The sequence below is a fragment of the Pelmatolapia mariae genome, linkage group LG15 (assembly GCF_036321145.2).
Source record: "Pelmatolapia mariae isolate MD_Pm_ZW linkage group LG15, Pm_UMD_F_2, whole genome shotgun sequence".
Classification (NCBI taxonomy): Eukaryota; Metazoa; Chordata; class Actinopteri; order Cichliformes; family Cichlidae; genus Pelmatolapia; species Pelmatolapia mariae.
This window is the reverse complement of record NC_086240.1, coordinates 18,975,122-18,989,964: the sequence shown is the minus strand read 5'-3', so window position 1 is coordinate 18,989,964 and position 14,843 is coordinate 18,975,122. Positions and strand designations below refer to the sequence as shown.

General features: G+C 38.4%; 1 protein-coding gene and 1 long non-coding RNA gene across 2 annotated transcripts; both read right to left on the bottom strand.

Moving 5' to 3' along the window:
• Positions 1–5,784: 5,784 nt before the first annotated feature.
• On the bottom strand, positions 5,785–12,753 carry knl1 (kinetochore scaffold 1). Its single transcript, XM_065471971.1, has 17 exons — positions 10,351–12,753; positions 10,149–10,263; positions 9,967–10,025; positions 9,791–9,889; positions 9,583–9,698; positions 8,907–8,997; positions 8,580–8,696; positions 8,369–8,456; positions 7,997–8,059; positions 7,862–7,901; positions 7,643–7,747; positions 7,451–7,551; positions 7,190–7,249; positions 6,931–7,040; positions 6,469–6,590; positions 6,217–6,342; positions 5,785–6,035 (listed from the first exon to the last, which is right to left on the bottom strand). The coding sequence occupies exons 1-17, from the start codon at positions 12,751–12,753 to the stop codon at positions 5,927–5,929; spliced, it is 3,924 nt and encodes a 1,307-aa protein (XP_065328043.1). The 3' UTR covers positions 5,785–5,926.
• Positions 12,754–12,870: 117 nt separating this feature from the next.
• On the bottom strand, positions 12,871–13,719 carry LOC135933800 (uncharacterized). Its single transcript, XR_010573938.1, has 3 exons — positions 13,477–13,719; positions 13,249–13,301; positions 12,871–12,942 (listed from the first exon to the last, which is right to left on the bottom strand). It is a non-coding gene; the product is annotated as an uncharacterized LOC135933800 (long non-coding RNA).
• Positions 13,720–14,843: the final 1,124 nt, after the last annotated feature.

Sequence of the window (14,843 nt, the reverse complement as noted above, 5' to 3'; positions counted from 1 at the left end):
ATCCACTGTATTTTTCTATATCTGTATCTGCACTTCTATTAAAGTACAGAATGTCTGTACTTTTCCCAGACTTTTTGCACTGGCAGTATTAATTTAATCCATTAATGTGAAAACAAACTGTAACAAATTGCCTTGACTGACAGTCTATTGGCAGTCACACTGACCATAGCTGATCCCATGAGCACTAACCTAGTAGGTTGTATAAAGAAATCCCCTCTGCAAGAACTGATTCCATTGTAATGGCAAGTTTCATCAATCAGGCTCTTATATTTTTAGAAGAAGCTCTCATTGTCGTGTTGCTTTGTTGCCCGTGTGCCCCAGGATGTGTTTCCCTGTACAAGATCAAGATTCCTTATATGTCATCGTTCTACCAGAGAATAAGCATCTCACCCACAACAATGCTCTCAGTTGCTGGGGCTCCTGGTACTTGTTTTTCTTCCGTGAATACAAACAGACCTGAAATGGCAGTTGGATGAAACATACAGATTTAGTTGAACTCAGCTGGAAGTTATCTGATAGGTGAGTTAGGATTCCTTTCCATTCATATATCCTTGGAGTCTCCCAAGGCCGACCCCAGCACAAAATAATTACTTTAATCACATGAACTTCTGTATCTTAACATACTGCATATTTTAGTGTTTAATTTAATTTTTCTGCACATTACACATAAATTCTCAATGTTTTATTGCCACCTTATTACAAATGTTTTTTTCTGACATAACATTTCAACATTTCGTGACTAAAGTTTTTGCCTTTTTCAGTTGAATGTTACATTCTTTGCAAGTCACTGTAGAAGTGCCTTAACCCTGTATTCTTTCCAGGGACCAGCAGGGGGCGACTTCGGTGGTAGCAAAAAGAAGTGCTCGTTCATTAGAAGGCATTGGAAAAATGATCCTTTGGCTTCTTTCGGCTATGACCTCAGTAAACATTTACTGAGTTGTTTGGCTCAGTTTTAAGTTGGTTTTTTTTGTTTGTTTTTTTCAGAAAGAAACCAATGTATATTCTACAAATTCTGGCTCCAGTTAGAGTCAAATAGGAGGAATAAAACAGGAGGTGCTTTAGGGTGGAGCCACTCTCAGATTAACCAATCACAACAATACGAGTATCAATACGAGTGTCCCTCAGTGTCTTAGTCACGCCCACCGCTCTACTCATTATGGCCATTCAAAACTTCAAGATTTTGACAAAACAACAAAATCCCCAGCTTGTGGCTCCAAGATAGGACTTTTGATGTCATCATTCTTTCATCTTTTATATACAGTCTATATTATATAATGGCTGTGGTCTAACATTGGATGAATCCCTCTGGTCCTATCACATGTCACATCCTGGATTACAAATATCCCCTTTTTTGTACATTTTACCCCTATTTTAAAATTACCGTTAAATAAAAACAGACTTTTAATTATCACATTTTTATGAACAATAACCTTTCTAACATTCTCACATAGCAGCGGAGATCTAGGGAAGGTTTATGTTAATACTTTTAATATTTCATTCCTAATGAGATGTTGTATGTCCTCACAGAAGTATAAAAAAACTCAAATCTTTGTACTGGAGGTTCTGTGGTTGCTCAGACTATTGAAGCTTTATACTATGGGACAGCTGCTGTGGCTCCTGTGTTCCCCCGCTGAGATGGAGCCTATTTTAACAAGCCAGACCTATTGTCTTTTCCCAAGAATGACCAGAGAATGTGGCAACTCCATGGGTCACATAGTCTTTATTTGTGTGTTGATGATTGGGGTGAGGGGCAGGACGTGGCTATGTCTCTGTCATTCTCATCACCATGGGTGCACATGCCATCAGAGCTAATTACCTGCCTGGAAGGATCAATTAGAACGCCCTCTAATGCCCCCTAACAATAATGCCCCCAACCTCAGCTTTGCAGTAGTGCAGGAAGGCTGTGAGTGGGAAGTGGGGAGAGGCTGATGGTGATAACAACAATGCTCAGTAGTAAACTGTGTAGTGACACGGCTCTCTACCATCAACACAAACTCAGAGTTTAAATGACAAGCACTATCGCAGCAGAAAGCCTGCACATGTCCCCTGTTGCAAAAACATCTTTAACCCTTTTGTTCATTCCGGTCAACTGGATATACAAAAGTTACACACAATCCTATTCTTGTTACGGAAATTTGGAAAACAGACCTAAATAAAGTGCTTATGTTCTTCATTTTCATGCATGTTTTATTTCTGGACTAGTTCTCCAGTGTGTCTGGCAGATGGCGGCATTTAGATCTAAATACAAATAAATGCTCAATGAACTTTTCCATCATCCAAAACCAATTGTATTACCTCAAACCTTCCATCTTTCTGATGTCAGTGGAGGACACTGATAGGGTTACTAAGGTGAAATACTGCTCCTAGATCAGAGGATAAATAGATTTGAATGAGGCCACATGAGGCCAAATGTTCCACTTTAGAGAATTAGGCCTTTGGTGCAGTGACAACATGCTACCACCTAATTTCATCCAAAATCACAATGTGACTTTATATTTGTCTCCCAGAAAGAAAAAGTGTTTAATCTCATATATATATCTCATATAAAGATGTGAAACACGTATGCTTAGGTTCGCTTGGACCATCTCCAATCAAGCACAATCTTATATTCTAATGAATTCTTTATAAATCAGTAAAGGTTTGTGCGAAGTGTTGTTTTTATGCCTATGTTTCAGCAAAAAAACTAACCCATTAAATTTTGGTATAGATCGCGATCACGTTCTAGAAAACTCTAAGATGGGGCATCACTTAAAAGCAGCATCATCCTTGGTGGAGGATTTGCTAAGTGTCTAAATGCCCTTCTAGTTCTCACCTTCATGCGGTAATTACTAATTAATCACCTCCAATCTGTCCAAAACATCGCTCCGAGGCTTTTAACTTACTCTCATAAATTCTCTCATATCACACCAGTTTTAAAGTGTCTGCACTGGCTTCCGGTCAGCTTTAGGTATCAATTTAAAATTGTGGTTTTTACTTTTATGGCTCTCATTTATATTCTTGATCTACCCCACCACTTTTCTTCAAGCTGGATCCTTAGTCCGTAGACCTTTTTGTTATTCTACGTATCTGTCTAAAAACTAAGTGGGACTGTGCATTCCAAACCTTAGCGCCAAAATTGTGAAACATTGTAAAGCTCTCTTTTTGGAACTTTGTGGTATCTTTGAAAAACTAGCTTAAAAAAATTCAGACAGGCATTTGGGTAATGTTTTTGTGTTATTGTACTGATTCTTATGTGTTCATTTTGACCCTTTAAAAAAAAAAAAAGCTCTGTAAAGCACTTTGTGACTGACTTCTTGTTTTAAAAAGCACTATAGCTCTAAGACTTTCATAGTATTGAGAGATTGAATCCAATTAATTTTGGTTTCTTCTTCTCGAGGAGCACATAGGTTTGTGAATTACATCGGTTATGCCTTACTCTTTAAACAAACATCAGGTTAGTATTTAGTTGCAAAGTTGTTGGCTTGGTAACTGGTGAGCATTATAGCAGCAGCATCATATCATTGTATGCTGCTGGTTGATCTGTTGACTCTAGTCTTCTAATGTGTTAAGTACAAAGGAAAGCCCACTGATCTGAATTATTTACCTTTCAGGTGGTTTAATAAATGTTCAGTTGCTTTTCACCCGAACGTGGCTGTAACCATTATTTCGTTTTGGGGTAACACTGAAATTACAGTGATGAATACCCATGTAAATAACTGTGCAAATTGGATTATTAGGCACTTTTCAGGAATATCTAACACATAATTATGGACAGTGAAGAAAGGCCATGCTAATAAGATTTAAAACATCGATCAGTCCATCCATTTTCTTAATCAGTTGTCAGTCACATGGGGGCATATCCTGACTGGCACAGGGTGAGAGGTAGGGTACACCGTGGACAGCTTGCCAATCTGTCACAGGATTTAAAGCAAATTACATAACCATATAATCAAATAATACATTAAGCCTGAAATCTGTTTTTAACAACTTAATTGCACAGCTAATAAGAAGGTCACATAACTGCAATAAACTGGTAAATACGTTAGAAAGGAAATCTTTTCCAGCAGGAAAGAAAGCAATGACTGAGCCACATTTCTTCTCAGGTATTTGCAAAACAAAAAGAAAACCAAGTGAAATTCAATCACATAATATAACAAGAGCGACCTTGAGGAAAAACTTTGCTCCTGTTCTCAGTGTTGTATGATAATCTAATGACCGAATGAATCGCTCACACACATAATGAAAAATCCTTCGGTTGATCGATTAAAATCAAATTGAGTTGACCCTCAGGAGGTCAGGAGACCCAAATGTTGCTGTCCTCTATTTGGTTTGACAGCAGCCGTTGTTCCTGGGGGAGGAAGGGAGGACCTCATCTCCCCTTGTGGCTCACTCGAGGGTGACGGTTTGGAAACGTCCACTTTGACCCTTGATGTCGGGGCTCGGGGAGTAGACTGTCATTGCCCACCCCCATCCGTCTTCTTAGAGGCTCGTCTCTGGCTGTTTGACCTTTCAGATGAACTCCGGACACTGTCCATGTCAGTCATGTCTTGGCTGAGAACAGAGCCAGATCAGGCAAGATCCTGGCTCTGCTCCACTTTTTAGCAGCCTTTAGCCTAAACTGGATGCTTAATTTAAAAAAAAAAGTAGTCAAATTTTGGTATGATAAAGTATAGTATGATTTTTTTTTTTCAAACATGCCTTAAAGTATAGGGACACAGTATATAATATAGGTCCATAACCTGCATACTCTATCTACCTACAAACTACATATAACATCTTAAAGGTTTGTTTTATTTCAGGACAAACACTATCATTTGAAATGTGGGACAAAACTTTCTAAATATCTTGATTTTTTTTACTGAACAAAGGCAACAGCTACCAGAGTACCATATATTTCACAGACCCATAGTGACCTCCGAAGTCTAACCAAAGTACAGCAGTTGCACAGGAAGATGCATTTTGATGCCTTATTTGTAGAGCTTTCTTTACACAAAGTGCACATTTAAGCTTGCAGTTCAGCTGTTTTGCAAAAGTCAGTTTTTACACCCTATGTCCTTCGCAATACTTGAGAATATTGACCATTTCATAGACTTATTAAATCATTTGAGGTCATGGAAATTTTAAATTAAGCTTAATGAAGATGGATTATTCTCAGTGGTGTCTACTCACCTGCAATCTAATTTCACATTTTGATTTGTATTATTGATCATAGCACGTGTCACATGTTTCAGCCGATTTAACCGACACCCTGTTTTACTCTTTACTGTGATCCATTTTCAAACAAAATGCATCTCACAAAGAAAATTGGGTGAAAATGTGGCACAAAATACTCACACAGCCATTATAATGCAAAGCATGTTTATTTTAGTTACTGCTGTCTAATAAAAAAGCCTGGAAAGAGATTATGTGCTTATAATCATTTCAGTATAAACAAAATGAAGCGATACTGATATTTACATGTGGGAGGTTCAGCAAAAACTTCCAAAAGGTGATGGGTAATGCCCACCATCTAGAGGCAACTCTGGCAACTGCACCACACCAATAACAGGGCTTTATGTTTTAAACTACAGTGACCATAATCGTGCAGTCAGTAATGCTGGGTTGTTGTTTTTTTTTGAAGAGTTCTTGGGATTTCAATGTTTGCAAATCCTTTTAACTCTGAACATAGCTTTCATTTGAGCCAGTTCATCTTTTTATTTTTTTTGCCCATATTGGAACATTAAAGTCTGCAGAAACAGAACAGCTTTGTACAGTGAGAACTGTTTGTGTGTACAGCAAAAAGCAAAACAGTACATCTTTCACACATCAGAAGAAACGCCAGACTAAGACTCTGTACACTATACTTATTATTTGATTTGTAAAAGAATTTAAGTTTTTAGTTTTTCCCCTCTATACAGTAAAACAGAGTTTAATTACAAACAACTAGAATCAAAATGTGATCCTGGACTCATTCCTGGTCTGAACATAATAACACTTCATGAATCTTTCTGACAGTCTTTGTCAGCAGGTTCTTGGCGGGAGTGACCGAAGCCACAATTTCTTCAATCTGTTGAATCCTAGAAATACACAAAAATGTAAAAATTTAACTTTATACTTGAAAATAACATATTATTTCTTTGATACGGTTACCTTCAATAGTAATATGCTCCATAAAATGTAATTTCTGTCAGTATTCATTAAATAAACAATAGGTTTTTTAAATCTAAATTTCTTGATTTATATTTTAATTTTACTTACGTTGTGCTTCCAATTAAGTTTTTAAAGCTCTCTACTTGCAGGACACAGAAGTGGTTGATGAGACAGATGGCAAAGATGACCTCAAATTTGGAAAATTTCTTCAGACTGCTGAAGACAATGTGCACTCTGGAAGAATAATTGAATGTTATACACCTCAGTATTGCAAAATGCAAAACTGCATGCAGATGTGAATGATTTTTTGGATCAAAAAGTGGAATATTTGTCATTTCTGTGAAGCACAGAAGTTCTTACTTGGTGTCCATGCAGCTGATGTCGAGTATATCCAGCCGTAGCCCTCCCCACAGTTTCAGGAGACGTAGTTCCTCACCCAGAAGACGACAGCGACTCACCACCAGGCTGACATCATGGAGCAGCTGAGAACAACAGCAGGCAAAATACGTTACCACAGACTGTATAAACAATAGACATATCTTCTGGGTCTCATCACTTAAGCTAAAACAGAGTAATTTAAACTGGCATTTGTTTTAATGGCCACCAGGGGGCGATCACTGTGGATGCAACAAAAGTATGCGAGAAACAGCCCACAGCCCTGATCTAATTAAACACAGGCACTTTTCTCTAGTGCTTTATCACACGCATTCACATTGGGAGCAACTCGGGGTTAAGTATCTGGCCCATTTTACATGAGCCTGTTTCTGTCCTTTGTATGTATCTGGAGTGGGTCCACTCATTTAAGTGTTCATTTACACTTACCTTTGGCACTTGTCTTCTTGTTGGGTATTTCTTTACCCAGCAACTTTCACCTTCAATGTACTCGGAGACCAATTTGTGAACAAGGCGTGCATGGCACTGTGACTTCTCATCTGGTAGAAAACATAATTGCTTTCAGTACATATTCTTCATAGTAAGTGCAATTAAAGGTAGCCAAAGGCCATTAATTTAGCATGGCAGGTAGGATGAAAAGATCTAATAACCATCCATCACAGAATGCTTCTTGTACTTATTTTCTTACCATCGAGTTCCAGTTTAAAAGTGATGTGTGTTATTTTCTGCTCAGTGTTGGCATCAACACCTTCAAAAGCAGAAAAACAAAGTTATTAGAGTGCGTCTTAAAACCCCCCCCAAACCAACAGAATTAAGCAAAATCTAAATTTTAATATTATTCAAGGTTTGCGCGAACACTACTGACTGAGGTGCAACCATGATTACAAGATAGTCACAACTGTTAGAAACTGGTTTAAACTGTATGAGAAAACATGAAAAAAAGAAATACCATTGGCCTTTTCAAACACCAGCTGCAGATGCATGGTCTCATGGAGGAAAGTGAAGACTCTGCAGTTGTCCCTCATTTCTCTGAACTTCCATTCATTCATCCTGATGTAAACAATGTACAAAACCAGTTTTACTTTATCATATTTGTTTACAGAACTGGTCTTAAGCTGTAAAAAATGTTCTTGGAACTGACATATTCAGAAGGCCCATATGAATCTCCAGGTTCCTCGTCTCAGCTTGAAGCCTTTTGACTTTACTTGAATTCTGCTTCTTCTGCATCTCTAGTTCAGATATTTGTCTGTGGCAGGAACAAAGAAAACAAAGAAGAAAAGAAACGAGACCGCTCAAAACAGGTAATTCTCAACATTCACTGCATAATTTAGAAAAAAAAAGATAGTTAATTTTAACCCACCTCTCATTATCAGCCGTCGTCTCAGTGACTCTCTTCATTTCTGTTAAACAAAATGAACCAGTAAAGGCACTTAGGACTTATTCAATTAAACTGACGGAAAATAAAAAACAAATAGATCAAACAGTATTAAGTTACCTTTCTGCAGCGACTTCAGACTTGGTTTGTCTTCAAACCCTTTTTCTTCAACTGCAGCAAATTCTAAATGAAGGAGAATATGTTAGGCTAGAGCAACACATCCAACCTCTTTGTGCCCCCAGAGAAAGGTTTGCTGACAGGTCATCATCTTCCACCAAAACTACTGACAACTTTGGAAATGTGCCAGCAACAAAAGCAATCACATAGAGATTTGCGGTGCAGCACCATCGTTGCGATAGATTTCATCTAGCAAAAGCCAAACGATAGAGAAATACATATGTTTGTGACTGAAACATTAGTTATTATCTACAAAATGAGCAAACTCGGTGGTATATCACAAACAGGAAAGTCATGTTTTCAAAGTAGCTATACCTGTTTCTAATTCACAAATACAGTCATTCAGAGTTTTTATCATCTCATCCGCTTCCTGAATTCTTCCTCTTAACCTCTGCTGCTCCTCCTGGAAACAAAACAAAACAAAAAACAAACCCCAAAACAAAACAATGTCAATTTAATTTTGCATTCAAAGAAGTCCCCAATTTTGCATTTTAGTATTTTTTTCTAAATGTATGAAAGTTCTTACGAGATTCGCCTGCACAAGATTTGAGTACAGAACCTCCTTCATTTCATGTGACTGAACTTTGCTTGTTTTTCTGAAGAAGTTATTTCTCTCCTTTAGTTTAGCACCGAAAGATTTCAGCTGTTGATTCAAACAAAAGCCGCATTGGGTGAAATGTGAGAACAGATGCCAAATTCATGTCACACACAAGCGCACAGCAAAGGCCAATAGCTAAATAAAGTTAAATAAAATACATTGCAATTAAAAAAATATATACTGTAAATGACTTAATGTTCATCCTGCCCAAATAAATTTAAACATATCACATAAAAAATTACACTTTGACTATACCTCTTTATCTGAAGCACATCTCATGTCCTCCCACAAAGATCTATTGACAGTATTAAGAGGTTTGTTTAGATCCTGCATTCGCACCTTCAGCCTAGAAAGAACAAAACAGACATGTTTTTAAACTTCAATTGTAACGTCTGAGATTAAACATAAAAAGAATTGTACAATTTTTTAACGAGTTATAATTGTGTTTGTAAGCTACACCCAGTTTTTCCTTGTGATTTTATGAGTTTACAGCGATACAGCGCAATTCATCTAAACCAGCGGTCCCCAACCCCCGGGCCACGGACTGGTACCAGTCCGTGAGTCGTTTAGTACCGGGCTGCAAGTGTTGAGGCTCAGGTGTGAAATTTATGGTTTTCAGGGCTTTTAGCGTTATTTTTTATGGTTACACTCGGTTTCTCTGGGTCTTACCCCGTGTGTTATGAATAAATTTTCTTTTTTTGGTACCGGTACTGGTTTTATTTTGTTGTATTTATCCAGGACACCTTAAAGGCCGGTCCGTGAAAATATTGTCAAACATAAACCGGTCCATGGCGCAAAAAAGGTTGGGGACCGCTTATCTAAACCACAAGTTTAGATGAATAAATGTATTTAACTACTTGATGTTTTCAGTATATTTCTGTAGGTTTAATCATGTGTACAGTATATGTTATAAAACTTGAAGTGCACATACCCTTCAACCTTTTCTGTGAGGTTAAAGACATCCGTCTCATAAACCATCTGTTTAGGACGACTGATATGTTGGTTTTTCAGTAAATCCATTGGTGAGGCCTCTGTGTCTGACAAAAACTGAAAAAACAACAAAAAAAAGTCACTATAACATAATATTTTTTTTGTGTATAAAATGGGGAAGTAATTTTTAACACAGAAGATTGACCTACTCTGCCAGGAAGGACACTCTCTCGAGGATTATGGATGACAAAGTCAATGCCGAAGAGTTTAAAGAACTCCAAGACTGTTATGGTGCCATCTTTGAGTTTCTGTAATCAAGGCATCAAATGCAGTGAAATATGAGGCAAGTGTACATTTTCAGATTTCAAATAAATCAACTTCTTACCATCTGCACATCAACAGCACTGTCTTCAAGCTGAGATTCAAACAAGCTGTGTTTAAAAGCTAAAAAAACAAAACCAAAAGAAAACAAAGATATTTAATAATAATAATGTAAAAGGAAACATTATTTCACTCAGGAATACAAGATCTTAATGATGCCCATCAATGTCAAAGATAAGAACTTACTTGACTCAGATGCAGTTTCGCATTTGATGCTGGCTGTGTGATTGCTGGAGGAATCTATTGTCTGTGTGGTCGTACGAGCTGTAGTTATATTACTGTCACACTCTATGACCTCTGACTGCAATGCACAAGAAGAAACAAAACACATGGGATAAGAGAAACCATATTAAAGGTAAATTACGTAAAACAGAGAAAGCTGACCTACCACTTCAACAGTCACACAGGATGCTTTCATTCTCTTTTGATCCCCCACATTAGTTTTATCTTCTGGCAGAAGTCTCTTTTGTCCATGAACAGGGTTAATAACATCTTCTTCAAACACAGTGTCCTCTACAGGCTCGACCATGTTGAACTCTGGACTTTTCTGAGGACTCCTAGTGTCCAGTGCTTCTGACATATCTTCATAACTGCCCAACTCTTCATCGTAAATATCACTAACATCATCATCAAAGTTGTTCAGCTCCTTGGCAACGTTGATGGTGATCGTCTTTGTATGCTCTCCTGAAGATTTCACTCTCTTTGACTCATCAGGTTTGCATTTTTGGGGCAGTTTCGGCTTAAAGCCTCCCAGTGAGATTCTTGACATAAGCTGTTTGGTCTTTGAGCTGAAAGGAGTTGTAGTAATAGCATCACTGGGATGTTCTGCTTCTATAAAACACTGAGCTCGTGCATTGTCTTGAGTGTTTACCAATTCCATTTCAGCTTCTGGTTCTGCCACAGTGACAGGTAACGTTTTATCTTTTGAGTTTTTCTCCAGGTCTTGCTCCAAATGATGCAAAGGTGCAGTGCAGTTATCAGTTACGACTGCACCGGGAGCTGCACTTATCATGTGACTCAAACGCCTTACTTTTGACTGAATATCAGCTAAACTGATTCGTCTAGACTTTCGTGAGCACAATGCATCCACATCCTTTCCAGCAACCTTGGGTGAACTTTCCATATCCTGTGATATCAGAAAAGCTGTAGTTCTTGGTTCAGGTTCTTCTGTGTTCTCCCTTTCGTTTGAGTTAAGAGAATCTGGCACATTCATAATTTCCTGGTCATCAGGATTGGATAACCCCAAATCACCACTCCTCTGTGATGCAATCCCAGTTTGTCGCAAATGGTCTGAATTGGGATCTTGTGTGGAGGACAGGCGCTGAAGGGGGTCATCTGTGCACGTCTGACCCAAAATGCATCCTGTTTGAGCTTCAGTCATATCCATGCTCAAATTGATTTCTGTACAGTCCATCATGGTTGTACTTACTGGCTTCTTTATGAAAGATGAAACCAAACCTGGAGCTTCACTTTCAGTATTCATAGCAGGTTTCTGTGTTTTAAGCTGTATCAGTATGTCCCTTGGGTCAGTAGCTTTTTGAGGGGATGGTATATCATTGTCCTGTGATTTAATATCAGTCCACGGGTCACTTGTGTTTGACAAGTTTTTAAATTCTTGATATAAATCATGTGCTGATGAAGATATGTTTCCACGCAGACCACAGGCTTCACTATTTGATTTCTCTACTTTAAAAGAAAAACCCTGGATTTCCTGGATGGGCAGAACCTTTTGCAATGGTAGAACCGGGTATGGTGCAGAAACACTTGGAATACTTTCAGTGAGGCACTCCGTCATATCCATTGCTCCATCATTTGCATTGAACCTCCCCGTTTTCTCTTCAGAGGTAGGTGGAAAATCCACATTTTGATGTAACTTCTTGTCAAAATTGGTGGCAATCTTTACAGTGTGACTTCGTGTCATATCCATCGCTGCATCATCTTTATTAAACCTCACAGTTTTTTCTCCGACAGGAGGTAAAAGGTCTGAATTGTGATCTGGCTGCAGATTTAGATTAGTGGCAATGTTCACAGTGTGACTTCGAGTCACATCCATGGCTGCATCATCTGTACCAAACCTCACAGTTTTTTCTCCATTGAGAGGTAAACTGTGATCTGACAGCAACTTTACATCGGTGGCAATGTTCACCGTGTGACTTCGAGTCACATCCATGGCAGCATCATCTGTACCAAACCTCACAGTTTTTTCTCCAACAGGAGGTAAAAGGTCTGAATTGTGATCTGACTGCAGGTTTAGATTGGTGGCAATGTTCACAGTGTGACTTCGTGTCACCTCCATGGCTGCATCATCTGTACCAAACCTCACAGTTTTTTCTCCATTGAGAGGTAAACTGTGATCTGACAGCAACTTTACATCGGTGGCAATGTTCACCGTGCGACTTCGAGTCACATCCATGGCTGCATCATCTGTACTGAACCTCACAGTTTTTTCTCCGATAGGGGGTAAAAGGTCTGAATTGTGATCTGACTGCAGGTTTAGATTGGTGGCAATGTTCACAGTGTGACTTCGTGTCACATCCATGGCTGCATCATCTGTACTGAACCTCACAGTTTTTTCTCCGATAGGGGGTAAAAGGTCTGAATTGTGATCTGACTGCAGGTTTAGATTGGTGGCAATATTTACAGTGTGACTTTGAGTCACATCCATGGCTGCATCATCTGTCCTGAACCTCACAGTTTTTTCTCCGATAGGGGGTAAAAGGTCTGAATTGTGATCTGACTGCAGGTTTAGATTGGTGGCAATGTTCACAGTGTGACTTCGTGTCACCTCCATGGCAGCATCATCTATACTGAACCTCACTGTCTTTTCTCCATTAGCAGGTAAGAGGCCTGTGTCTTGGCGAGACTGCAGTTCTAAATCACTGACAATGTTCACTGTGAGACTTTGTGTAACTTCCATAAGGGCATCATCAGCAGGAACCACTGTCTTCTCTTTGCAGTCATCTTCCACATCAAGCTTAACCTGAGAAAGACAGTGCAGCAGAGCACATGTGTTCATGAAGATATGTTTCCACACAGACCAGAGGCCTCACTATTTGATTGACTTTTTATGACATCTTAGGTTTGTAGTAAAATTAAAATGTCTTACTGAAACCATATAAACTTGATAAAAATAAAACAAAAGCCTTTAATGTAAAGCAAGTATTGACCAAAATGACCCAGTCTCTTTAAATTTATTTGATCCTTTGTTAAAACAAAGGCATTATTTGGTGCAGCTACCTGAATAAAACTAACCTTAACAAAAAGATCAAGACATGTTTATGCTCACCTGCTGTCTTTGCACCTTTGTGTTTCCAGAAGTCTTCAGGAAGTTTTCTTTACCTAAAGGTGGACATGTTAAAACTGAGTGAGAAACAGCTACATGACCATAACTTCAATATATAATAATTATTAAAACTTAACCGAGGCACTCTGTACATTTTCTATGTAAAAAACCCCCAAAACAAACAAACAAACAAACAAACAAAAAAGCCCAATAACTTTGCCGTTTTCATACCTTTACAGCTTGATAATACAGTTGCTTTACTGTTCTGCCAGTCAGCTTTTCTGACATTACCACTTTGGGGGTGTATGCTTTGTGTGGGAAAAAGATCCTGAAGACGGGCATCTGTAGCTGTGCCTGCATCCCCTTCCAAAATGTAGCCAGTTTGAGCTTCAGTCATGTCCATGCTTATGTCTGCTTCGGGACAGACTGCATTTCCATTAGAGGTCATTTTAGTAATCATAGGATTAATGCTGGAGGAAGCTGTAAGGTTTTTTGACCATGGATCCAAACTATGTGCTGACAAAGATGTGTTCCTAGGCAGATCACATATTTGACGGTCTAGTTTCTTCTCAGAATTTAATGAATTGGACGCTGAATTACTGGCAGTGTTTGTAGTGAGGCCATAATTCTTATCCATAATACCATCATCTGGAGTGAATCTTAAAGTTTTCTCTTTAGCAGGTAAAAAGTCAAAATTTTGGTCAGACTGTACTTGCAACTGATGGATATTTACAGTGTGACTTCGTGTCACATCCATACAGGCATCATCTGCAGAAAATCTCACTGTTTTCTCGCTGTAGTTGTTCTCAATGTCAGGTTTGTTCTGTGGATGGGAAAGGAAATTCTTTGAGTATACAGCAAAATATCAACCTTGATTTGGCAATATGACAGTTTCACATTAGTATCGCTAGTTCTATCTTCCAGACCAGCTACAACAAGTATTGCGTTATGCAGTAATTAAAAAATAAAAAGGGAAAAACATTTGATCTCACCTGATTTATTAGTGCCTTTGAAGATGAAGCTTCAATGCCTAAATGTGGAAATGGGTAATAAATAAATAGATTAGCTAAAGAAACCAGAACACTGCAAAACTAGTGAATTCATTAATTAATTGATTGAAAATAAATAAATAAAGGAGAATCTGTTTTGGAAAATAAATTTCAGGAAATTTAATACAAAAGTATTCACATGACCTCAAACGAAGATTTAAAGTTTCTGTCATTTCCTTTTTTTATTCTTAAGCTCTGGTAGAGTAACTTTGTATGGATTACAGTTAATATTTGCTTTTTTCCCCTCCCTTACAATAGGTCTTGGTTCAGCAATTAAATTCATCTACTGTCTGAAATTGTGTTTAAGCTCCTCCTCATTTTAGATTACCCTTTCCCCCCCTCTCAGAAACATCAGGGTTCGAACAGCACCTTACCTGTATGGTTAGATGATTTGAGTGCTTCACTTATCCGCTGTCCTGAAGTACTGTCTGCTTTCTTGAGACAGTGAGTGTACATGTCTTGTGGTGGAAAAAGAAACTCAAAAGGATCGTCCTGCACACCTTCCAAAATGTGGCCAGTTTGAGCTTCTGTCATATCGATGCTTAGTTC